The 26249-nt window shown below is 34.8% G+C and overlaps 3 protein-coding genes across 4 annotated transcripts; 1 reads left to right on the top strand and 2 right to left on the bottom strand.

Annotated features, from left to right (window-relative positions):
- Positions 1-3725: 3725 nt before the first annotated feature.
- LOC114302507 (uncharacterized) lies at positions 3726-4908 on the bottom strand. Its single transcript, XM_082879741.1, has 2 exons — positions 4522-4908; positions 3726-4427 (listed from the first exon to the last, which is right to left on the bottom strand). Exons 1-2 carry the CDS (start codon positions 4783-4785, stop codon positions 3873-3875), a joined length of 819 nt encoding a protein of 272 aa, XP_082735867.1. The 5' UTR covers positions 4786-4908; the 3' UTR covers positions 3726-3872.
- A 13-nt stretch (positions 4909-4921) lies between these two features.
- Positions 4922-7751, bottom strand: LOC114302508 (protein ALP1-like). Its single transcript, XM_082879740.1, has 4 exons — positions 7647-7751; positions 5985-6512; positions 5659-5884; positions 4922-5561 (listed from the first exon to the last, which is right to left on the bottom strand). The coding sequence occupies exons 2-4, from the start codon at positions 6510-6512 to the stop codon at positions 5110-5112; spliced, it is 1206 nt and encodes a 401-aa protein (XP_082735866.1). The 5' UTR covers positions 7647-7751; the 3' UTR covers positions 4922-5109.
- Positions 7752-11858: 4107 nt separating this feature from the next.
- On the top strand, positions 11859-25079 carry LOC114316613 (flowering time control protein FPA). Of its 2 annotated transcripts, none has more exons than XM_028263309.2 (4): positions 11859-12103; positions 12963-13274; positions 20836-22103; positions 23697-25079. In XM_028263309.2, exons 1-4 carry the CDS (start codon positions 12101-12103, stop codon positions 24895-24897), a joined length of 2784 nt encoding a protein of 927 aa, XP_028119110.2. In that variant the 5' UTR covers positions 11859-12100; the 3' UTR covers positions 24898-25079. The 2 variants fall into 2 exon arrangements, with proteins under 2 accessions (XP_028119110.2, XP_082735865.1); XM_082879739.1 differs by having other exon boundaries at positions 11860-12103; positions 12936-13274.
- Positions 25080-26249: the final 1170 nt, after the last annotated feature.

The following is a 26249-nucleotide window of genomic DNA, read 5'->3' as shown; positions in this document are numbered from 1 at the left end:
CCTGTCGTTTCTTTCTACCACTGGTCTCTCTCTCTCTACTTTCTCTCTCTCTCTCTCTCTCTCTCTGCTAGACGTGAAAGAAATTGTGGGTATGAGTCAGACAAGTAATCATCAAATTGTAGTCCATGCTTCTTTAATATTTATATCATTTCTATTATCTAAAAATAATTTTATTATATTCATATGTTGTTGAAATGATCTCCTAATCTGGTAATCTATCTATATATTATATAAGGAAAAATGAGTTTATAACCAATAAGCCTTGTGAGAGTACCAATATCCCAAAGTTAATTTTCTAATTTTTTTATTTTAATGTCAATTTGTCAAGGAAATAATTAGTAAAATATAATAAATTTATTTTTGTGTAATGTTTATATCGTTGTTATTATCTAAAAATAAAATCATTGTGTTAACTTGGTGTTGGAATGATCTCTTAATATGTAATTAATAGCAAAAAGTCAAGATAAATTCAATTTACAAGTAATAAGGGTAAAAAAGACATTTATACAGCAAAAACTATTTCACAGCTTATTTAACAAACACTACTCAGCAACTTAAATCTATAATCTAACAGTTACACTAAACAGATTAACAGTTTCTGATTAAAGTTATAATTTATAATCTGTTAAATTATAATTTATAATCTGTTTTAACAGCTACACGAAACGGGATTTTTATAAATTCAGAAGAAATGTTAAAGATTCATAAATTCACCCAAAATGATATGGTAATAAAATTGGGGTCTACATCATTGATTGTATAACAAATCAAAAAATGATACATACCATACCACATAATTCTATTATATATCTAACGATTTATTCTATTCAATTTCATAGAACAATATTTTAATTTTAAAAAAATTATCAAAATACAAAATTTAAATATACTGTACTTCTTAAACTAGTATCTATATAAGAATTGCTTGAGTGTAGATAGCTGGTCTTTTTATTCCTATTTTGCCCTTTAGTTTGCTTGTCTTTTTATTCTTATTTTGCCCTTCAGTTTGTTTTTATATTTCCTATTGTTGTTTTAGGCAATTTGATCGTTCATTAGGTTTGTTGGTAAATTCACTTATTCGTTTAGGCACCTTCAGCATGATGTAAGGTTTAATGATTACATTTGAGGGAAAGTACTTTCTTAACCTTTCTACTTTGAGAATATTACAACTCCAACTTTGTTGTGTTATTATAATTTTTTGGGTTTTGGAGGGTGTCTATAAATTTTGGATAGCTTTAGTTTTATAGAATGTACAATTTCTTGTTGTTTTCTACATTATAGGACCAACAATATTACAAACCTATCTTTATCAATTCAAAATTTACCCAGAAAAATAAATTAATGGTTCAAATTCATGTTACCTATGGACCCCATACTTTATCAATTTAATTTCTACCACACAACCCGTTCGAGATAAATTATGAATTCCTAAGGGTGGATTCATAGCATTTTTTTTACCAGACAAGTGATTGTTCCTTTGTAAAATATCAATAATCAAAAACAAGGTTTGGATTTGTCCCAAGTTACAATATGAATTTGAGGGATTAGTGTGATACATCACAGGTACTATTTTGATAATTTAAATAGTTCATTTTATAGATACCAATATATCTTTAATAGAAAAATTAGGTTGATCCGATAATTCTAACATTTTTTTTTATCACGTTTGTCTCTAAAAGACACAAGAAATACACACTACAAAAATTTCGATTTTTTGTGACGGCAAAATGCTATCGCTAATACACCTAATGCCTTCTCAAAAAACTTTTAGCGACGACAAAGGGAGGGTCACAACAGAGAGTGTTGCAAAAAAGTTTTAGCGACGGCACGACCTTTTTTTTGCGATGGTAAATGTTGGCTTTCGCGACGGCGTTTTACTATCGCCTATATTATGTAAAAAATGAGACATTTTGCAATGGCAATACTTCTACCGTCACTAAAAAATTTATTTGAGATGACAAAAGAAGTTGTCGTGAAATGTTTTTTTTTTTTAGATAGCGTTACCTTTGTCACCAAAAACTATTTTGTGATGGCATTACCTATGTCGCCAAAAAATTTACATTTTAGATCTAATGTTTTTTCGACAGTATGGTGCCGTCACCAAAAAAAAAAAAAACCCACAATAAAATTATTGAAAATATTAAAATTACCTGTATTAAATGAAAAAAATTGAAAAAGAAACCAATAATTACATAATAATATAAAAATTCCTGTATAGAAATAACAATTTTTCTATAATAAAAATATTCTTACATTCATAACTAAACATCAATAAATTACCCCACTACATAATGTTGCATAATACATATATAATGTTTAAGTGACGGCGAGCGAGCGAGAGAGAGAGAGAGAGAGAGAGAGAGAGAAGAGGGGGGGGAGAGCAAGCGACCTTTGTTTGCTACTTGGAGTTTGGTGTATGTATCTCAACTTCAAGGGTTTTAGTTGTTTTAAAGGTTTTTAGGGATTCTAGGGAAAACGAGCGCGAATGAGCTGAAGGAGCGGGATATCCAAAATTTAACATTACTTTTTGCGACGGCATATTTAAACCGTCACAAATGATAAATCTAACAAGTAAAATGATACCGTTTTAATAAGAATTTGTTGCGATGGACAATTGTCGTCACAATTTGTCCATTATTTGCGACAACAAATTTTTCCCGTCTCAAAAAATTTGTTTTTTGCGATGGTACACAAGGCATCGCAAATACTTCCGTATTTAACATACATTTTCATGTATGCTCATTCGCGACGGGGTAACTACCGTCGGAAAAGCTACTTATTGGCGACACTGTAAACTGCCGTCGCAAAAGACCATTTGTTGTGACGGGATAAGTGCCGTCACAAAAAGCTCCGTGTTATATAAGCCCTTTTCTTGTAGTGACATGTGGATTCCACCACTCAATGTAGTCTTACCTATTATTGTATCTAATTAGTGTGTTAATGCCTATACTGATTAGTGTTTATAACATTAGGCTCCGTTTGTTTCATCGGATATAAAATAGAGGATATAATATGATGTGGGATATAGTCAGGATATGTAATGAATAGGATATATGTATTGGATAGTATATCCCCCAAATCATGTTTGTTGACTTGGTATATAAGACCGGATATATGTTATCCATGTTTGTTTTATAAAATATATTGTGGGATATAAACAAGTAATTTCCAAAATTACCCTCATAATATATTTTAAATACCCATATTGCCCTTATGTCCATCAAAACCAAATTGTTCAAATTAGGAAAAACTAATGTAAATCAACAAATTAAAAATTCATATTATTTTTTATTTGAACAAATTAAATATTCGTATTAAATTCAATAATTTTTCAAAACAAAAAAAAATTATATTAAACTAATGTCCACTGATAAAATTTTTTATATTATATTAAATTCAATAATTTTACCCCCCAAAAAAAAACTAATATTCATTCTAAAAAAATTTATCTTACAAAATAATCATTGAATGAAAAAAAATAACATCTTTATTCATTCATTCATCACACATCATTATTCTTATAAAATAATCCAAGCCATTATAATTAAAAATAACCTTCATTCATTCTAAGTAAATGATAACATTTTTTTACAATAGATAACCTTCAACTTAATATATTAAGCATCATTCCAACAAAATAAAGCAATACTAATATTAAGCATACTTCAGCTTACTTACAACCCCAACAATTAGATTGAAACTAGGTACAAAAGCCATTTCTAGGGGATGTAAACCAGTTAGTCTGTCAAAATATTTCTAATCTTCCTAATAACTATGCAAAATAGGCACTACACATGTGCCTGAGGAGGAATAGCAATACTAATATTATAATATATAGATAGATATATGTCATTAGCCTACAGCAAACACACTTAAACACACCCGGCCAACAACAAACATACCCATTCCATTTTTTCTTCTTCAGGCAAGCTAAAGAACAAATCAACCCTTTCAGCATCCTTCACAATAAGGGTAGCTGCTCTCAACCTGTCATTTGTGTTCAATCGCAACTTGGCTAGTTCCCCATTAACCAGCTTCCTAGCTTGAGACAAGTCTTGGGCATACCCAATCCTATGAGCAATTTCTTCCATGGTAGTGTTGGTTTTCTTGAAGAAGGAACCAAACTCAACAGCCATATCAACAAGACCCTTTGCAATACCTTCAGCTTCCCTAGCTCTTTTCTTAGAAGTTGTGCCTGAGCCACCTTGGTTGCATGGAGTCCCAGATGCTGATAAGGAACAATCAGGCAGATCAACAATTGGAGTGTAACACTCCTCAGTAGTTTGGTCCTCTTTTTCTAAGGCATCAACCATGTCAGCAGGTCCTTCAGCCAAGACTCCAGTGGCTCTATCCTTGCCAAAGAGAATTACCCAGTCCTCGTAGTAAATAAAAGGTACATTTCTCATGCCCTTGGCATCTGGCTCCCTCTACAAAACAATATTTTTTCAAAATTTGTATTTCTAGTTAATAAATAATACAAAATGGTTAAATAATGCAAAATGGTTAAGGTAAGTTTTTTACCTTGACATAGTTTTGCCAAACTTCGTCACTGTCGACCAAAATCATCTTCTCAGAGTCATCCCACCCAAAGCCACTCAAGCGAAGCATGTCAGTAAGCAAATTGTATTGTCTTCTCCAAAATTTGATCTTTGACTCGATATGAGGGGATGCACGAAGATCAGTTCCAGGAAAAGCCAATATGATAAGCTTCTCCAATTCAGAGTAAAATCCACACCTAAACTGACCATTGTCAGCTTTCCATTTTTCACTGAACAGATCCCTCATGGCTCAGATCAACACATCACACTCTTTCGGAGTCCACACTCTACGACCTCTTAATGAGGAAGCAGTTCCCTTTCCCTTACCCTTTTTTCGACATCCACTAGTAGCAGTTGTGTCATCCATACCTAACATGCAACCATTTTTAACAGAACAATAATTTTATTAAGACAACCAAACAAACACTCCTATAAAGTTATGTCTTCAACAAATAACTGAAACATAAAATAAGTTACATGTCTACATCATCCTATTAAGTTACAAGTCTCCAACTCACTACACAACATAAGTATTAAAAAACATTACATCCAATGAAAATAGTACTTAATTTTACATCCTATTAGCTAACCACTCATTATACATTTGGTTAGCTAGAGTGTCCCTCCAATTACTCCATTGGTCAGATCCCTCAATTGTGTCAATGTACTCGTTCCCTGTTTCTTGATTATTTGGCAATGTGTCATCTAAGTCTACCTCCAATGGATCCATAGGCATCTCACGTTTGATGAGATTGTGTAGAAGACAACAAGCTGTGATAATTCGACATTGGGTCTTGATTGGAAAATAGGAATATGTTCTCAATATTGCCCATCTAAGCTTCAGAAGACAAAAACATCTCTCTATTATGTTACGAGCCGCGGAGTGCTTCATATTGAAGAACTCCTCTGCATTAGTTGGGGCACCCCCTTCCCTCCAAGTGGACAAGTGGTAACGTTGTCCTCTATAAGGTGCTAAAAAGCCCTCCCCATTAGTATAGCCCGCATCAACTAGATAGTAGGAACCTGTAATAATGTAGGATTATATAATTACATAATCACATAATTTAAGTACAAGTCCAAAGGTTATACATAGTAAAGATATTGTGAAATGCAGCTATACCCGTTGGCACTCTCAACCCATTTGGTCTACTTATGGCATCTCTAAGTACTCTAGAATCTGAAGCGGAACCTTCCCATCCAGGTAAGACATATATGAACTGCATGTCATGGGAGCAAACACCCAAGACATTAGTCGCAATTTCACCCTTTCTTGATCTATACCTTGCTTTATCTACTGCAGGAGCTAGCACTCTAACATAGGTGCCATCAAGTGCACCAAGACAATTCTACCAAAAATTACCAAAAATAAATTATTACTTATTAAATTGTAATTATGAATATTATAACTTTTATCAAACATGAAGAATTACTAAAACTAGCATTTACCTGAAACCACCTCCACCTATCATCTGTGCACCCAGCAGTTATTGGCTCAGGTGTCTTTAGTAAGACACCTTGCAGTCGAAGCACAGCCTTAAGGACATCATTGAAATACTTACTAACTGTTTGACCAGACCTCATAAAATTGAATTTGACATTTCGATTTTTATGGTGGTGCCCAAGCACAGTCAAGAACATAGCAACCTTTTCCTCTAATACAACATATTTTGAATCTGACACACCCTTTGTTCTGATAAGCCCACACAACCGCAGAAAGGTATGCCTATTCATTCGTAGTTGTTCATGGCAATCTATGTCATTATCTCTGACCAAACTATTTAGGTGGTCAAGTTGTTGTTTGAAAGGATTAGGATTTCTACTTATTTTCCTCGTAGCCTCAAATCTTTCCAGTGCAGCATGCAAAACGACTATATAAACTCCACAAGTATAATTCATGGATGATACCATATGTTGCAAGGCAACATAGGCCTCAATGAGGTCCCTCCTACCATCAAATCCTTTATTACTTGCCATCTATGAAAAGAAATAGTGCATATCGTAAATTAAATAACTAAAGCAATCAAATAGATAACTAAATCAATGCTAACTATTATTCACAATAGCCCCATGTAAACAATTCAGATTATGTAAAATAAAATCTGATTCAATCAAAAATCAGTGGGTAAACTAACTTATTATGTAAACCAACTTTCCCAATATATAAAATCAAATTATTTATTATGTAAACTTATTATGTAAACTAACTTTCCCAACTCACTGGATATAATAAAATCTGATTATGTAAACTAACTTTATTTATTTTTATGATCTGGATATAAACTATTTATTTTTATAATATGGATATAAACTAATTATGTAAACTAAATCTGATTATGTAAACTAACTTCATTATATAAAATCTGGATATAAAATCAGATTATCTTTAAACTATCTTTTCCAATATATAAAAATCTAATTATGTAAAAAAATCAAACTCTTCATAGATTATTTTTTTATTTTTATTTTTTTTAATGTCAAGAGTTTGATTCAATCAAATTCCTAGGCTTTACATACAAAACAAATAAATTTTTATTGCTTGAATCAAAGCCCCAAAAAAATAAATAAATAAATAAATAAAACAGAGATATAAATCTGGTTCATATAAAACAATGAAACAGAGACAAGGTTTTTACTAATTGAATCGAATTTGATTGCAAAACAAACAAAGCCCTCTTATGTTATCTCAGTGGGTTTACAAAACAAACAAAGCCCTCGAATTTGATTACAAAACAAACAAAGCCCTCTTTAGATTGAACAAAAAGTTCCAAAAAACAGTGGGTTTATTCGAAAAAGAGCCAAAAAGTTTGAAAAGTTCCAAATCAATGGGTTTACAAATCAGTTTAAAAAATTTCTGTTATCTCAGTGGGTTTAGAAATCAAAGTTCCAAAAATAAATTTAGAAATCAGTGGGTTTAGAAATCAAAGTTCTAAAAATCAGTTTAGATTGAAACTTTCACAAGTTTCTGGCACTCTTCTTTACAATTTTTTGTTCCAAAAAACAGTGGGTTTATTCCAATCGATTTTTGTTAGAAATCGTACAAACAAAACCTAAAACCAGAAAATCAAAAAAAAAAAAGAAAGCAAGGTAGAGGGAAAAGATGATAATCACCGGAATGAAGTCTTGCCAACGGAAATCAGTCACAAAATTTCGCAGATCTACACGATGTAAACCAGAGCCTTTTTCTCTTCTGCTGGATGTATATGAGCTGCATATATTTTCTGAGCCCTAGTCTGTGTATTGGACTTTTGAACTCATATCCCAGACGAAGGGATATGATATAACAGGGGGGGCTGGGATTGTATATCATCCAAATTTGGGAGATATACAATCCGAAGGTATATTATATCCCTTTCAAACAAAATTTGCAAACATGGGATATGTGGGTCCCATTGGATATCATATCCAATCCCAGTCTCCATATCCTGCAAACAAACAGGGCCTTATTGTTTTAAAATAGATATTTTTTTTTTTAAGACAAACCCAATTAAAATAAAAAAGTTACAATTATTTGATCAACATAATCGTTTTTTTATTGATGATATACATGGAAATTCTTATAAAATGAACAATTTAGATCATGAAAACAGGACTTATGGTTGGCTCCCTGACCCCTTCGAGTTCTTCAAGATTAAATTTGAAGTTAAGAAAAGGTGAAAGTAATTTCATATTTTTAGATTAAAATATTAAGATGTATAAAATATATAAAAATGCTTCATTTAAATTTTAATTTCTAAAATTTATAAAAAGTTAAGTCGTCTATACCTCTCATGAAAGATAATACACAAATAATCAATTTAAATCATTTATATTTTCTCATACAAATATTTTATTTTAATGTTTGACTCGTACTTTGCACGGACTTTTTTCCTACCTAGTATATATAAATAAAGGGTAGTGTGGTCATTTTATAAGAAATTGTCCTTATGGACTTAATGTTTTAACGCCTGAACCTTTGGATAAAGAAAATCTAAACTTAAATTTATCGCCCCAACACACTATAATAAATAAGTTTCCTTAGTTAAATTTTGGTCAAATTCATATTCATTATGTAAATTAACTTTTTGGCTAAAACATTTATAATAAAAAAAAATTTAGAAAGGTTAGAAATTATTTTAAAAAGTCAAACATCTCAGTAATTATGATTTTTGTTACAACTTATAAAAAATAATTCCCAAACAAATTAATATTTTTTTTTCACTTAAAAAAAAGTCAAAAATTCAAAAAACTATTTAAAAGTCAATTCTCAAACAAATACTCTTTTTTTTAAAAAAAAAACAATTATAAGATTGCTTCTAAAAATTGTACTAGTAAAATTTTGGATTTAAAAAAAAAAAAAAAACACAGACTTTATGCCTTGTAACAAAATAAATATTGATTTTTAATTTTATTAATTTAAAATTTAATATTTTAATTTATTTTTTATTAAATAAAACAGTCATAAAAATATACTTTAATCATTAAGATAAATAGAAATGAGTATTTTAAACATTTATAATACAATTACATTGAATTTAATGATTAAAATATATTTTTTGTGACAATTTTGCTTAAGGAAAATAAATAAATAGTTTGAATTGAAAACAAATAAAAAAAATTAAGATTTAAATTAATAAAATTAAAAAATCAAAATTTATTTATTATAAGACACAAACGGTTAATATTTTTTTATATTATCTCCAATTTTTTTATTATAAAAAAAAAACCACACACACTTGGAATTGTTTGTGAGGAGATTAATAATGAGGAGATTAATAATGAGGGGATTCGTAGTGAGGAGATTAATAATGAGGGGATTGTTAGTGAGTGGATTAAGTAAATTGTGTTTGTTTTGATGATAGTTGTTGGTGTAGAGATTGTTAAATTGTTTTTATATAAAATAATAAAACAAATAAAAAATACAAAAATATTAAACATTAATGTTAAAAAAAAATGCCTAACATGTAAAAAATAAAAAATAAAACACAAAAAATTAAACATTAATGTTTTAAAAAAAAATGCTCAACATGTAAAAAATAATTATAAAAAAATCCAGCGGACTATTTTCTAATACCAAGTCCCAAGTGAGTCCCATCTCCATCTCCATCTTAATCTCAATCCTCTTTCTATCTCTTAAAATAAACGGGCCTTGAAGCATATGCATAAATGTGGCCCGCCACTTCCAACCCTACCAACAATCTTCCGATATTTGGATTGCTTGAAGTGATTTAAATAAATGTATTTTTTAATTTTTTTATAAAAAGATATAAAAAAAAAATAGAGAAGTGATATAACTAAAAAAAGATAAATAAATAAGTTTTTTTAGTATATCTGAAACAATCTCTTGATATCGGTTATTTAAGGCGGAGTATTAAATCAGTGAGATATTAAAAAAATAATTATAAATTAATAAAAAATTTATAAAAATTAATAATTATAATTATAATTATATATTTTTTTTGGTGATGAATTTGTATTTTTCTTTTGGGTTGAACTGTTTTCAATCTAGATTTGGGATAGTATAGTCCAGTTTAGTTCGGCTCATTGGGCTCATTTCTGGGCCCTTTTTTGATAATTAAAACTGTTCACATTTAAGGGTTTGTTGAGTACATTATTCTTGTAAAAAATCACGGCGATCGGATAACGAATACTATGTAGGGGGATTTGGTGATAGCCCCCTCACTATCTAATTTGTCTTTCAAAAGGACAAGAATTATATAAGTACTTCAAAACCCCCTAATATTTTAAAACTTGTTTCTTTTACTATATTACCCTCATATCTATCAGCTCTCCTATTAAGCCATCTTTACGTAAAATTTTACTCTGAATAAGAGTAAAATGTTACACTCTGAAACTAAAAGTAAAATTTTACTCTGAAAATCTAGTAAAATGTTAGACTCTACACCAAAGTAAAATTTTACTCTGAAAAACGAGTAAACTGTGAGACTCAGAAACTAAAAGTAAAATTTTACTCTGTATAAAAGTAAAATTTTACACTGAAAAACTAGTAAAATGTTAGACTCTACACAAAAGTAAATTTTTACTCTGAAAAATGAGTAAACTGTGAGACTCTGAAGCTAAAAGTAAAATGTTACTCTGCATAAAAGTAAAAAAGCGAAGGTAGTGTTTGTGGCGATTGAAGTGTTTGGCAATGACCACCTCTTGACAATAAAATTTTACTGTCATTCTAACACCAGAGTAAAATTTTACTTTAATTCTGTCAAACAAAAAATAGAACAATAGAATCAGAGTAAAATTTTACTCTCATTATCTGAAACAAAAAACAAAGCAATAGAACCAGAGTAAAATTTTACTCTGGTTCTATCAAATGAAATTAGATAAAAAACAACAAAAAAAGATATAAAAAAATAAATAAATTAACAAAAACAAAACAAATTAATCAACAAATCTAATTGAGAAAAAAACTTCTAAAACTCGATCAACAATCACAAATCTCAATGAAAAGAATACATGTGTTCAACAACACTCATACACACAAATATATATATATGCATATATTTTCTTGTTCTTCTTACAGCCGTAGAGAGATCCAGAGACTACACGGACTCTATACTACGGATTGGGATAGAACTTTCGTCACAAGTTCAGTTGTCGTTTTTTTTACTGTTTCACCACATCAAACTCCGAACCTTTCACCACATTAGTATCGTAACCGTATTCAAACTCTGGCCTCACCTCCGCCGAAGCATTCTTCACGTTGACACCGCCGTACGCAACAGCATAACCTCGAGAAGCCGATGGCGATTGAAGCTGCTGTCAACGAGGTCGTCATCTTCAACGTTGCCTTTGCTGCTGAATCGAAAATCCAGATCTGTCGTTACTTCTGCTCAACTGTGAGATCTAAATCTGTTGGTTCCAGATCTAGATCCACCACCACTACCGGGCATGAAATCTGTGATGTCCGTCGCTGATCTTGGTAGAGCGGATGAGGAGAGAGACGGAGAAGGTAGGAAGATCTAGATGAGGGATATAATAGTCTGATAAAATATTTAAATAATAAATTTTATCTTTTATGCAAGACTTTATAATTATGAGGGGATTTAAAAAGTATAATTTTTTTCTTAATCCTTTTAACAATGAAAGGAAGGTAAAAGGGGTATATAGCTAAATTTTCCTACTATGTATTCAGACTATTTTTGTTTGAAAAAAATAGATAGTTAGAAAATTAATGATTCATAAAAAAATGATCTGAATATATAATATCCGTTATCCTATCGGTACTATTTTTTACTGAAATAACTTACTCAACAAACTTTAAAATATGAACAATTTAAATTATCAAAATAAATAAATAAATTAACAAGTAAGGCCAATAAACCAGACTGGACCCTCCAATCCAGTCCTGGAGGCAAGCCCCAGCCTTTTCTTTTCCCTGCATCACTAACCCCATTATTTAAACACTCCTCCTCAAAGCCTCAACCCCAAACCCTAATCTCCCATCAACCAAATTGCGCGATCTTCCACTCTCTCTCTCTTCGTGTACATATTTGTGGGACACATTCTATCTCGAATCAATCCGATAAGTTTGAGCTTTCGGTGCTCTGCCGAATCCTTGTCGAACGATAATGGTTAGTTTTTTCCTTCCACTTCAATCTCTCTCTCAATTTCCGAGAAATTTGCTAATTCAACCTATTGTATTTTGTCCACTGGTCAATTTTCATCTTCTATTTGGGTTTTCGTTAAGTTTTTGGACAAGAATTTTGTTAGGCTTTCAGTTGATTGGATTGTATTGACATGGTTGTGTCTTGTTATACCCATACTGGACTAACCTCGACCCACTTCACTAAAAGTTCTTATATGCATAGAGACTTATGTGTGAACATTTAGAGCCTCTCTAAGCTCCAATTTTATTTTATTTTTTATGACCGGGTGTTTGGGCTAGCTTACGTGCACCTCGACTAATCCTAGAATCACGAAAAGCGCCCCTCCAGGTGGATTGGGCAAATCTTGAGCAGAGCCACGCCTGTGGCTCATTGCTCATGGGAGTTGAACTTGAGAACTAGAGGGAGCACACCCCTAGGCCCCAAGTTGCACCCATCTGGCCAACCCCTTGGGGTTGCCTCTGTAAGCTCTCTAAATCTCCAACCCAGTTTTGTAATTGTGTTAAATAATTGGAAAAATTAGACTAATGGCCTTTACAAGCTGCAATCCCCCCCCCCCCTCCCCTCCTCGATTCATATTTGTGTACCTGTTTATGTATATGATCATAATTTCATTCATTTATCTTTGACTTAAAAGTGATTTGATATGAACTTTCTTTAGCTTTTAATCCCCAAACCAATTTTGAGAAGAGTGAGTGGGGGCATCTGCTATCTTAGTTTAGTTTTTTTTTTTTTTTTTTGCATCTGTTATCTTAGTTTTGCCAAGTAACTAATCCATTTATCTTCTAATCTTTGTTAGTGATTGGTTTGTGTGGTGTTTTTATAGACTAGCAGAGGAGGGAGGGACAGGTTTCGTAGAGATTACCTTCCAAGATCTGAAGAGAAGAGCCATTATGGGCGAAACAATGTTCCCCCATCAAGACACCTTTGGGTTGGAAATTTGTCTCATCACATATCTGAAAACACTTTAGCTGATCAATTCTTAAGATTTGGTGACCTTGAGAGAGTTGCTTTTCAACCGGGTCGTAGCTATGCTTTCGTTAATTTTAAAAATGAAGAAGATGCTTGTGAAGCAATGAGAGCACTTCAAGGTTATGTTGTTGCGGGCAATCCACTTAGAATTGAGTTCACAAAGGCGGTTAGTTTTGTCCACCTTTGTCTGTTTTTCTTATGATGCAATGTTACTGTCATTTTATTGTAGATGCATATGTTCCATCAATTATTTAATCCATTCTACAAAAGCAAAATTAGCTTAAATTAACATGTGTTGAAGAAGAACAACAGAAAAGAAACATGTGATCCAATATCTAATCTTTTGGGAGAAGATTCTTAGCCCATTCACAAAAGATTTGCTTCTCATTTCATGCTATTGACACATTTATTGAAGGGATAAACTTATCTGATAAATGAAATTAAGTTAATTAACTATACCATGCAAAGTTGTTGACGCCCTAATCTAAGGAATAGGTCCTTCTTCATTTTCCATTCCATGCTTTACATTCTACTCAGCCAACAAGATGGTGACATCCTAAAGACATAAATAAATTGATGGCCGTACACTCGAGAATATTACGGGCACTACCTTAAAGCGAATATTTGTTAGGCTTGTCAACAAAACCAAAGAAGGGAACTATAAGTTTTCAAATGAGGTGCAGACAGGGTACTTGGAGTGTGGGACCTTCTTCCCTTTTCAATTGAATGTGCTCCACATTATTCAGCTAGTGAGAAGGATGTCTCTTCTATCATGGACACAAAATTGCAGCTTAAAGAAATTAACTTCTACACTTAAAGAGTGGCTTGTTATTGTTGCCTGTGTTGAATGGGCTTGGCATGCTTATGACCACCTTTAACAGAAGGAAAACTGTAACTAATCAGATATATAAGGGTAGCCATTCATTTTCCAAGGAATAGGTCATTCTTTCATTTTCTATTAAGTACTGAGTTTACAGAGGGTAGGCCTCTCAAAAACTAATATGCAAGTTAAATGCACCAACAATATTAAAATTATGTCAGATCTGCAATCCTGGTGGGCTCTCCACAATATTTTTCACCAGCATTAAAATAAAGGGGCAATGGATGACTTCAAAGGGATTGGCTTTGTAATTCAAGGATTGGCATTTCTCTCCTTTCTATGAGATACTTGCATTATTTTAGATAACTAAAAATATGATCTCCCATCTTTGATAAAATCATGCAATTTATAATGAACTTGATTATTGGGAAATCATGGAGGACACACATGCCCTAGTTGGCATTGCATTGTTATGACAGTTTTATGAGTAGGGATATGCAGCTTGTTGTAGAAGTTGCTGCTCATCGTAGTGTTGATTCAACTTACAATGGTGAAGACAACAATATTTTGGTGTTAGCTCCGCATTCTATGTGATACGGAATGTTACCAGGTTGATTGGATGCTCAATATGCCTTTCAAAATGATTAAATACCTTTTCTTGAATCCTATGAAATGCCCGCACATACTTCTTCGTTTACAATTTGATCAGGGTATTTAAATATTCTGATTGAATATAAAGAAGCTATTCATTGAGTATAGTACAATTTTTCTGCTTTGGAACATTGGATTAAGCTTCTGGATGCGAAATTAGAGGGATACCTTTACTACCATCAGAAACTATGACCTCTCAATTTATTGTATTCAACATCAGAGTAAGAATTTAGTCACACATTATTCGGTTTTGTCCAACAAGGCTCGTAATATCTTTCATTTATAAGCTGTACAAGGTTCGTTTGACAATATGCACGTGTAGATAAACTATATGTGCTCAGTTGAATTTATGAATCTCCAAGGCTTCAGCAACAGAGTGAAATCTTCACCTATAAATATTATGTAATGTGAGGATGGTCTTCTATCAAGCTGAGGAGCACAAACAAGCTATTGTTTCTTCATAACAAACACTAACATGACGGTTGATACTTCTCACTACTTGTGCCATACCATGACTCCACTTTTCCAGACAATGAGCCTTGCTTGTCTTTGTAAATTAATATATCCTCCCAAGTCATGCTAGAAAACTGACAAAGCTGAGTACTTTGGTGTCTAGCATGCCATTGTAAGATCCAATGCTCACCAAGGGTACAGCAAATGTCATTCCTTGGCGGTGAACTGGGCTTTGTTAAAGCATGCTATGTTTAGATCAAGCACATTCAAATCATAAGGTGCATGATAAATAGTGAATACTGTCAAAGCCCAATACTGTTATGTTGAGCAAATGGATGTTGTTGCTTGCCATCAGTGCAACATTCACATGCATTTGCCAATACGTTATAAGGAATCAACATAACAGTCCACAAATCTTCATTATATACTCCAGCAGCTTGATTTATGATTCAAGAACCATATATCCATGTAGAGTTCAATCATCTAGGGAGTTTAGAATGTTTCACTGGAACATGATGTATTGAAGTTGCCAACTTCTTATAAAATGCGTATTACAAAAATCAAAATGTGTTTAGGTGACCAATATAATATGACTGCCTGATCAAATATCTATTGTTACCATGAATGATAATGCGTTGATACATATTTATTTTTGATCAGCAACAAAAAGGAAATTTATTGAAAAGAAAAAAAGATAGATACAAGGGAGGACAAGGAGTCCTCCGCAAGGTTGGAAAGCACAACATCAAGCAAATCAAGAAAACAACTTATACATCCTAAACAACTCTCCAATTTCTAGAAATCAAAAAGAGTGGAACCCCTTTAACTGGGAGAGAAAAATGAAAGCCCAAAACAATGCCAAGTGACACAATTCAAGCCTCAACTTGTCCTCAAAGATCCTTGCATTAATTTCCAACCAAATAACCCAATATAATTGGTTGATACATGTATTTGCACTTCTCAAAGTGAATGGTTATGTATATGCAAAACTTTCTGTTGTGAGGATGAAAAACAAAATCAAAGCTATTTGTGCCATGCTCTACGTCTAATGGATGTTGTTGCTTGCCATCAGTGCAACATTCACATGCATTCACCAGTACATTGTAAAGCAAGAATCACCAGAGCAGTATCCACAAATCTTCATTATATACTCCAGTAGCTTGAAAGGATTCCATCATTTCAGTTGTCTTTGTTTTAATATTCAAGAACCATGTATTCATGCCTGGTTCAATCATCAAGGGAGTTTAGAACATTTCACCGGAACATGTATGTATTGAAGTTGCCAACTTCTTATAAAGTGAGTAATACAAAAATCAAAATGTGTTTGGGTGAGCAGTATAACTGCCCAATCAAATATCTATTGTTACAGTGAATGATAATGGATTGATACATGTATTTTTACTTCTCAAAGTGAATGGATATGTATATGCAAAATTTTCTGTTGTGAGGATGAAAAACCATATGGTTTGTTTCTTGCAAGGCATGAACAAAAGAAGGCATAGATATCACTCTATATTGTGATATATTATGTTAATGCTTTCTTATGCCAAGAATCTCTTGTATGTGCATGAATAGTAGTTGTTAATGTATATATTGCAATCATGAGTGGAATTGTTTAATTATGTGAACTGAATTGACAATTTATTTCTTACTTGAATCCTTTCAAAGTTAAAACATATCTATCATCTTCTCTTATGTAGAATTATGTCTTCGTTGTTGTTTACAAAGACCATCAATAAAGCTATAGTGTCATTTATATGATGCCTTAAAAGAAGGTAGTGGTTGCAAAAATAATAGGGAGAGGGAACACAATCTAATTCCCAACGAAGGTTAAAATGTGCATCCCTGTAGCTCAGTTCTAATGTGGGATGTATGGTCTTTGGAGCAGTGAGCTGTATGTGGTCTGTTATACAATATTCATATGAAACAAATTCCCCACTTGAAACACTAAAGACAATAGGAAGTTATTCCGGTGCCCTGTCAAGATATTATCTAACTTTTCAAGGGAGAGCAAGAAAAAGATGAATTAAGTAACCCAGTGTCATTGCCCATGTTTTTGAGCATTTGGGAAAAACAAATCCTTTTTACTGATTGAGTGATTGGTAGCCCAGAAACTTCATGTTGATGTGAGTGGTAGAAGTTTATTGCTTTATCAATTATCGGAATAGAGAGCCTCAGGTGTATTGCATATTTGCATAAGAAAATGTTGCCTCTAGGATGCAGTTTTGTGTATATAAAATCCATAGCACTTTTTTTTTTAATAACTGAGTGTGTGGGCCAGCTTGCGTGCACTTAACTAATCCTAGGATCCTGAAATTAATGACCGGGCAAACCTCCAGTGACCCCTTGAGGTGACTTCAACTTAAGACCTTAAATCTTATCCTCAAGTCTTTGCTGCTCTGCCAAATCTTAGCCTCTTGAGGGGTGGTCATTCACTGGGCTGGGCTGGCACTACCTAATAAGACTCTTTGTGTTTGCCCAAGCCCGCCTAGCCCAAACATCGGGCCTATATAACCATCCCAAGCCCAGCCCTAAATAAATTATAATTCTTAAGCCCGTCCATCGGGCCATATACATAAGCTATTAAAAAAAAAAAAATTAAAGAATGTGAATCTACCCATATTTTATTTTAAAGTAAGCAACTTTAGATTCACTCAGTGCCATATTGAAATAAATGGGAAGCAAAAAAAATTTTGCACAAAAATGTATTTCCAGAAGTGTTGCCTTAATTACTGGACAATAGGAATTTCACGTCCCTACACAATAATAAGGAAAAAAGTTCCATTAGCAACACAGATTGCAAGATCATAGATAAAACTAGCAACACAGATTGTGGAGGCAGTTTTTTGTGTAGGGTAAAGATAAAACTAACAAAACCCGAGGCCAACAATAAAAGAGTACATATATTTTCAATATATTATATAAATTAATTAATTAAATATGTAGCGGACCAGGCCGGGCCGGGCCAGAAATACAATTCCCAAATCCTGCCCATTAATCAATTGGGCTCAAAATATCAACCCAACCCACCCTATCCTATGGTCTAAAACAATATTCCTAAGTCCTAAAAAAATAAAATTGGACTGGGCGGGCCAACGGGCCGATGCCCACCCCTAGTGTGTGCTTGTGTGTAAGCTGTATAAACAAGGTGGTGAATTGTCTTTTGAAGTTGGCTAGCTTGGGATTCTTGGTTTGATGAATGTACATGTGCCCCTGCTAGAACAAGGATTAGCATATTGAGCATTAGGAAAATTACTTGATTAAAGAAGCTTTCAAAGTACAATCTTCTGCAACATCACTTTAATGATAAATCTACGGCAACTGGAAAACCAACTCAATTGTGCAATAAACAGTCCATCGAATTACACCAGCACTATCCTCTTCTACCTTAACATGAGAATGATTATAATATCTAGAAACCTCCAAGCAACTCAGCATGTTTGGACTCGTTATTATTGACAAAGACTGAGGAGATATACCTGTTACCAGATTGATCTTTGCTTTAAGTTGAGGCCTCGAGATGTCAAGACCCATTCCAAATAGTCGATAAGGAATTGCACTTTTTTCTTTGTTTTCATTTGTGTGTGTAAGCAAGGAATTCACTAGTAGGAGCAAAATTTCAGGTACATGCAAGTACAGTAATTGAAGATTTTCATGGATTGGCAATTCCTCCCTCCCATTCCATTTTTACACTTTGACAGGAGATTGTTTGAAATATTGTAAAATGTAATAGCAAAACTTTTTGCTGCAGAAAAAACAAATTTCCAAAGTGTCCATACAATCCCAGACAATTGCGAGTATTAAATTTGTGCCTTGTGGAAAACATTGTACTAGAACAAGTTTGTTTTGGAAAATGTAGTCCAACTTTTAGAGAAGCTAACCAAGTCTGCCTTGGTATCATTTATCAGTATCATTTCTTTGAGCCTATGAATGAAAGTCTAGCATTATTCATGCCAGACCTGTCGTTACAGGTCTGGTTTGAGTTCTGTTGAGTATGTCCAAAGCTGTTATCTCATAAACTAGTTTGACATTGATACTAGGCTTTGAATACATGCGTTGCTATATCTCTGTTAAATCTGCATCATACTGAAATTCGTTGAAGGCTTGAAATTTCAATCATTATAGGGTTTGTGCTTTTTTCTTCTTTGAAAATTAAGAATATATATCTCCTACAGTGATTGCACATTCAGAAGTCTTATGAGGACTTGTGCACCAAAATCTCTTCAATGTTTTCTAGGACACCTAGTTAGTCCTTTGGAGGTGGAGAGGGCTGATATAATAGAAACACAGACAGGGACTAAGGAAATTTACATCAACGAACCTTGTATATATATTTCTGTGGACAATAATTTTTCTAGTGCTGTCATTGTTGCTGTGGGAGTAATTTTACTGGTTAATGAATTACTTCCCCCAGCTAGATCTCCCTTCCATTCCCATGAATCATTTTACTTTAGAAAGAGTTCCCCCTATCTATTTCAAGCTGCTCATTCCTTGCTTGCTTGTTTGGAATGCAGCAGTAGCTTTGTAATAAAAAGATTTAGTTTTTGATGTGACAAACGTTTAGTCAGCAAAATATCAAAAAAAATATGTTGTTCTTGTCCCAGTGTTACTGAAGACTTATTTTAAGAGAATAAATCCCATGCTGTTTGTTTCTATTGTTTTTGTCCAACATCAAGGAATTGCATCCACCTTTTTTTTTTAATTATATGTTTCTATATTTAATCTCATTGCTTTCACCTCACCATTACCCTGAAGTGAAATTTGTATCATGGTGATGTTTCTTGTGTAGAATCACTGGTTCAAGCATCATTGTCAAACAGAAGTGCCATGTACTATGTGCTGTTTTTTCTATTGTTTTCCTTGAATGGGATCATCAACATAGCCCCGTTGTGAATTTTTTTTTTTTCAACCTTAATGCTTGGGGAATATGTTAAATGAATGCAATTTGGTACCCATCTTGGAAAGGAGGATCAATGCAGTTTGCTGCCCTGAGGAAGGTTCTCTTTTGGAAGTGATGAAACAAATTTTGTGATTGCATGTAATTTGTGATTCTGAATACATGAGTTAATTGCATGCCATTTCCTTTGTGATTCTGATTGCATGTCATTTCCTTAAGGTTTTACCGGACTATATCTGAGATTCTGAATACATGAGTTGTTGATTGGTGTGAGTTATTCTGTATGGCATCATATTTACTTTTATGTGTTCCTACAGTATTCCTGATAACCCCATGAAACTTTTTGCTATGTTACATTTGATCTGTGCCATAATTTTAACGGTTTAAGAACAATTTGCCTTCCCTGTTTCTCAAAAAGAATTGGTTCAGTTGATCCAAAAAATTTATAAAAAAATGAAAAAAATCTTGACTGACTGTAAGTAGTAAGTTGTTTTTGTGAAGCAAATTCATGGTGAAATTTTGGCCTACCCCGTGGTTTTGTTCTACCCTGTTGTAATCATTGGTTTTCTTCTTCTTCTTCTTCTTTTTTTCTGTTTGATGTTGTCATTGGTTATCTTGAAGATGTTTGAAAGTCTGGCTTAATGAAAAATCAAGAGGCTTTCAATGAAAATACAATGGCACATATTGTGTTCTTGTTCGTTCTCCATTCTGCTTGGAATTATCACTTCGTAACTTTTCTTTTACATTTATGGGATGGTCAATTCGTTGATAATTAAACTTTTTCTTTGACTTGATTTGTTTGTGTATTAATTCATGAATCAAAATCTTATGTGACCTTGAAATTATGTATATATATATTTCTCGAAGCAATAAATTGGTTTTACACGATATGATTTTGCATCACAGGATAAGTCATCAACACCATCACGAGAGGACGATTACTTGAAACGCCGAGATGAACGCCGAGATGAACAAAGGTCTGGAGGAACAAGAAGATCTCCATTCTCGCAGAGAGATTCTAGATCATATCGCCCTAGTCCTGAACCTCATTATCCTGATAGACCCAAGACGAGCGACAAAAATGCAGAACCACCAAGTGAGGTCTTATGGATAGGGTTTCCAGCTTTGTTGAAGGTGGATGAATTTATTTTGAGGAAGGCCTTTTCACCATTCGGCGAGATTGAGAAGATTACTGCATTTCCTGGTCGTAGTTATGCCTTTGTTCGCTTCAGAAATGTAATGGCAGCGTGCAGGGCTAAAGAAACTCTTCAGGGGAAATTATTTGGTAATCCTCGAGTACATATTTGTTTCGCAAAAAGTGAATCTGGATCGTCCAACAGTGGAAGGAACTCGATGAACTCCCCTCCCTCCCCACGTTTTAAGTCTTACGGACGTGCTGGATCTTCCGAGAACTTTCGACAGGATAGGAAATTCGGGAGCTTAGCCGGAGATCCCACCATGAGATCGCCTCGTTTTATCTCAGATCTTGAGTCTGGGGATCCCGATGTCGTGAATTTCGGCCGGAAGGGTAATTTATGGCCCGGTATGGGTGGTGATTTTGAGCAGAGGAGGTTCCATGATTTCGGGCCCGAACTTGGAGTACCAGAAAATATGTATGAACGCCACAGTAGTCCTAAAAGAGACAGAGGTGCTCACTTCCGTGATTTCTCTCCCCAGGAGTTCCCTCGGAAAGGTCCAATCTTTGATGATTCTTGGGACTTGCCGGAAGATGACTTGGTATTTCACAGAGCAAAGAAACTAAAAACCAGCAACTTTCCTCCGGAAAATGAGCTTCCAGAGTATCCTTTCTCCGGTGCAGAGCAAGCAAAGCATGGTTTCCCTAGGATGTTCCCTGATTTTCCTCAACCTGAGGCCCTTGATAAAAATTTTGAGCCTGGATCGTTTGGGTATAAACAAATTCCTGATCAAGCAATGAATTTGACTCAACATTACGGGGAAAGGAGTGATCACTGGAATGCACAACCTTATGGCAGCTTCCAGGCTGGTTCTGGTTCAATGCCTCCAAATGCAGTCGAGTGGAAAAAGTCAACTCCTGAATTGCATCAGCCTTCTTTGACCAAAGAGTGGAAATGGGAAGGGACTATAGCAAAGGGAGGAACACCAGTCTGTCGAGCTCGCTGCTTTCCTGTGGGAACAGTAATGGACATGACATTGTAAGTATATAAACTTGTCCTTGGTGATTTGAGATTTTTGGTGTTGTTGACATGGTTCGTGTCGAGGATATTTTCTCTTATCTGCTTTTGCGTGTCTGTGGAACCTAAGATATTAGTTTGAACTTTTAAGTCTTCTCATTACAATGTTGTTTTTTTTGATTTATTTCATTTGTTTAGATCTGTTCTCTCTCATTTTAGGAGTGAGTACTGACCATTCACTTAAATGCATATCCTATGGCCCATCATAATTATAGATGTTACTATGCAGGGGCATGTGATCGATCATTTTTTAATAAAAAATAAATCCGTACTAGAATTCAATTAAGTATAGTAGTGGTTTAGTCCACGTATCGAATCACAGGTACTAGGTTCAAAATGTTGATTGATTATATTAAGAGCTAAAATTGAAATTAAGCCAAATTAAATAAAATCCAAGTAAGCGGTGTTCCAATAATAAGGACTTGGGATATTGAATCCACCTCTAGCCTGTAATCAAGGTTTATTATATCAATTCTAGGATTTAGTCATTATCATGATTTTGATTCACAACAGGAAGTCTAGTGATGTCTTCAAGAGGGTTCATGTATTTGAGTCCTTGGTATGGATTATCCACCGTGTTAAGAAAAATCGTCCACACGCTAAAACCATGGTCATAGGCGCGATTTGTCTTCCCTTGGTACAACCCATCTTACTACTTAAATCATGTACAAAGAAAACCATTCCATAAACGTGGTATTCAAAATCACAGAAGTAAAACACAATTTGAAATTTAACAATAAAACCGTTCTATCAATAAACCTGTTGTTTATACAATCATCATACATTAGAACTAATCCCAAAATTAAAATTTAATAAATCTCATTACTTGACTAGGGTTTCATCTAAACCCCAAGAAGGCAAGCCTAGCTGTTCAAGGCGAGGTGGTTTGCTTTGTAGCCTCTTTCTGAAAGAATCAACAACTATATTTTTGTGTCTAAGCTGTCTTTTTATGCTACCAAGCAGATTATGGTTGAAACAGGTCAAAATCGCAGACCTATTCTGAACTTCATGCTGACCACCACTCGAGTGGTGCCCATGACCTCTTGAGGTGAACACTGCTGAGGCTGTGTATTTTCTTCTGAGACTCCACCCTTCCCGGGATCCTACCACTCAAGCAGTGGTGAGTGGTGGACTGCTGAGCCTGTTCCATTGTTCCATCCTTGGCTCGGTTCTTTTGGTGCACAATGGTCACGCCTCTATATCTCCATTTTAAAGCCAATTTCCACGTGAACAGCACTTGTGACCTGCAATCATGCAAACCGAGTGAAACATATCTAGTGACAATGGTTAGACTTAACAGATGTACTTTAGGGACCTCGATGTATACATTTCAGCACCAATCAGCATGGTTCCATCCTATAGCAACTCACCTTATGCAAACTAAAACTAGTTATTTTCAAATAATACCTTTTTGAAATGTCTGTAAAACAGGAGGGAATAAATTTAGATCCATTGCACACCCAAATTCACTCTTGCACATATTAAAAAAAAAAATGAAAAAATTGCCTGTTGTATTCGGATTGTGAAATTTATAATTCTATTTTACTGCTGCAGGCCTGAATTCCTAGATTGCACTGCAAGGACTAGCTTAGAAATGCTTGCAAAGCATTACTATCAAGCAGCTAATGCATGGGTGGTATTCTTTGTTCCAGAAAGTGATGCTGATATTGGATTCTACAACGAATTCATGAATTATCTAGGGGAGAAGGAGCGAGCGGCTGTGGCTAAATTGGATGAGCGAACGACCTTGTTTGTAGTACCCCCTTCAGAATTCTCCGAGAAAGTACTAAAAGTACCGGGGAAACTGAGCATCTCAGGCGTTGTCTTAAGGTTAGAACATCCTGGTTCCAATTCTGGGCCTTCTCTTCATCACCCACTTGATAAAAAAGACACGAATTTCATGTCTTATCATGGAGATCCGTCATACCCAAAACCGATATCACCTGGATCTTTTACCAATATGGGAAATTCCGGGGTTGGTAATTTATCACTCCAAGGGTATTTGCCTACAGCCCCTTCACCCGCATCGTTTTCCGGCTCGTCTCACGGTATTGGAACTACATCTGACGCCACTAACGAGGGCAGGAACAATTATATGCTTCATCAGCGAAACCACCCTGCGTTTGCACCAAACAGCTCATCTCACCATATGCAGAACTTGAATTCCAGTGCTAGAAATGTAGCATCGCAATCAGGTCCCAGTGTGGATCCTTCTGTTCAGGGATATAATAATACCGTCATGCCTAGGACCGCCCAAGAAACAAATTCCGGTAGTTACAGTTCCGGAATTGCAGGTATCAAGTTGCCTCCGGTTTCTTCATCAATGCCCGTTGCAGCACTTCAACCAGAACAACTTGCACAATTGGCATCATCACTTCTTGGGCAACAACCGAGGCAGTCAATGGGGGAAGATTTTAGGCACTCAAGCACCACTGTGAATCATTCTGAAAATGCATACAGGACACCTCAGACGTACGGTTTACAGAACAATCCGGTACATTCTGATCTTTCTTCATCGTCTCAGTTTGGTCAAATGCAACAAATGCAGCCTCCGCAGCAGCAGCATCAGGGTTCAAATGTGGATGTGGGGCCGCGAACGGAGTTTCAGACTGGTAGTGGTGCTTCGGGGAATCAACAACAGCTGCAGAGTGGCGGCACGCAGGAGGAAGATGCGGATCCCCAGAAACGATTGCAGGCGACGCTACAACTGGCGGCAGCGCTGCTTCAGCAAATCCAACAAGGGAAAGGGAATTAATTGAGTGTAATCCAGAGTGTAATTTGGTTTGCTTAGCTTTGTTTTTATGAACATTTTGTTTTTTGCTAAATTAGAAGAACCACGGTTTGGACACCACGTCTTTCATTGATGTTAAAGTTGGACAAGCTAGTTTTGGTGGCCACTTTCAATGCAACAAAGGGGTTTTTGAGTCTTTTCTTTTACGGGTTTTGTTGTTAAGGATGCATTAAATCACCTTAATCACCTCTACTATCATAGAAAATAAGAAAAATTATGAATATGTCACGTTAGAAACTAAAATGTCCTTTTCTTTAGTTCTCTTTATTTCAACATTATATATTTTTTATAATAGAGGTTTTTATATATATATATATACTTTTTTTTTATCATAAAACTAAATGCATTTATTTTAAAATGAAATTTCATTGGGTTTTTTTTCTTCTAAATTTTAAATGCATTTATTCTTTTTTTTGTTTTTTCTTCTAATTGTTAGAGGGTATTTAAAAAAAGGGTATTTTATATTAGGCAAACTTCACTTTACCTCCTTATGGTTTAGGCCATGTGCGGATTATACCCTAACTTTCAAATATCACCACATAACCCCCTGTGATTGATGGTGTAACGTCCCCAGCACCAAGTGATATTGTCCGTTTTAGGCCGGGTTATTGCCGAAGCATCACCTCGGCTCCTTACGGTTTTGTTTTCCCCTGGAAAAGGCCTCACTTGGGAGAGGGAGGTTCGTAGGCTTATAAGGCACTACCTCCCCTCCAACCTAATCGATGTGGGATTCGCCTTAAGGAGCAGTACGCCAGGGCCACATCAATTAGGTTGGAGGGGAGGTAGTGCCTTCTAGGCCTACGAACCTCCCTCCCCCAAGTGAGGCCTTTTCCAGGGGAAAACAAAACCGTGAGGAGCCGAGGTGATACTTCGGCAATAACCCGGCCTAAAGCGGACAATATCACTTGGTGCTTGGGACGTTACAGTGGTATCAGAGCCAGTGTCGGTGGTGGGGAAACCTCGGCATTCCTTAGCGAGGACGCTGAGTCCATAAGGGGGAGAGTGCGCCCTGGCGTACTGCTCCTTGAGGCGAATCCCACATCGATTAGGTTGGAGGGGAGGTAGTGTCTTATAAGCCTACGAACCTCCCTCCCCCAAGTGAGGCCTTTTCCAAGGAAAAACAAAACCGTGAGGAGCTGGGGTGATGCTTCGGCAATAACCCGGCCTAAAGCGAACAATATCACTTGGTGCTGGGGACGTTACAGAAGGAGTAAAGTACACCGTTAACACAGTCAATGGCAGACGTAAAAAGATCAATTTACCCTTGTATATATAACCCTTACAGTGAAGTAAAAATCAATTTACACAAAATCATC

The sequence above is a fragment of the Camellia sinensis genome, chromosome 7 (genome assembly GCF_055761805.1).
Source record: "Camellia sinensis isolate YWXY chromosome 7, ASM5576180v1, whole genome shotgun sequence".
Classification (NCBI taxonomy): Eukaryota; Viridiplantae; Streptophyta; class Magnoliopsida; order Ericales; family Theaceae; genus Camellia; species Camellia sinensis.
The sequence above is the reverse complement of the archived record's forward strand: the minus strand, read 5'-3'. Positions and strand labels throughout refer to the sequence as shown.

Bases quoted from the DNA above. Each gene is read 5' to 3' on its own strand.
- LOC114316613 (XM_028263309.2), top strand. The intron at 13,275-20,835 runs GTTAGTTTTGTC...TTTGCATCACAG, and splicing joins GAATTGAGTTCACAAAGGCG to GATAAGTCATCAACACCATC. The intron at 22,104-23,696 runs GTAAGTATATAA...TTACTGCTGCAG, and splicing joins ACAGTAATGGACATGACATT to GCCTGAATTCCTAGATTGCA.
- LOC114302507 (XM_082879741.1), bottom strand. From the start codon at position 4,785: ATGAGGGATCTGTTCAGTGAAAAATGGAAAGCTGACAATGGTCAGTTT. The intron at 4,428-4,521 runs GTAAAAAACTTA...ATTGTTTTGTAG, and splicing joins TTTGGCAAAACTATGTCAAG to AGGGAGCCAGATGCCAAGGG.
- LOC114302508 (XM_082879740.1), bottom strand. From the start codon at position 6,512: ATGGCAAGTAATAAAGGATTTGATGGTAGGAGGGACCTCATTGAGGCC. The intron at 5,885-5,984 runs GTAAATGCTAGT...AATTTTTGGTAG, and splicing joins ATAGGTGGAGGTGGTTTCAG to AATTGTCTTGGTGCACTTGA. The intron at 5,562-5,658 runs GTATAGCTGCAT...ACATTATTACAG, and splicing joins TGGGTTGAGAGTGCCAACGG to GTTCCTACTATCTAGTTGAT.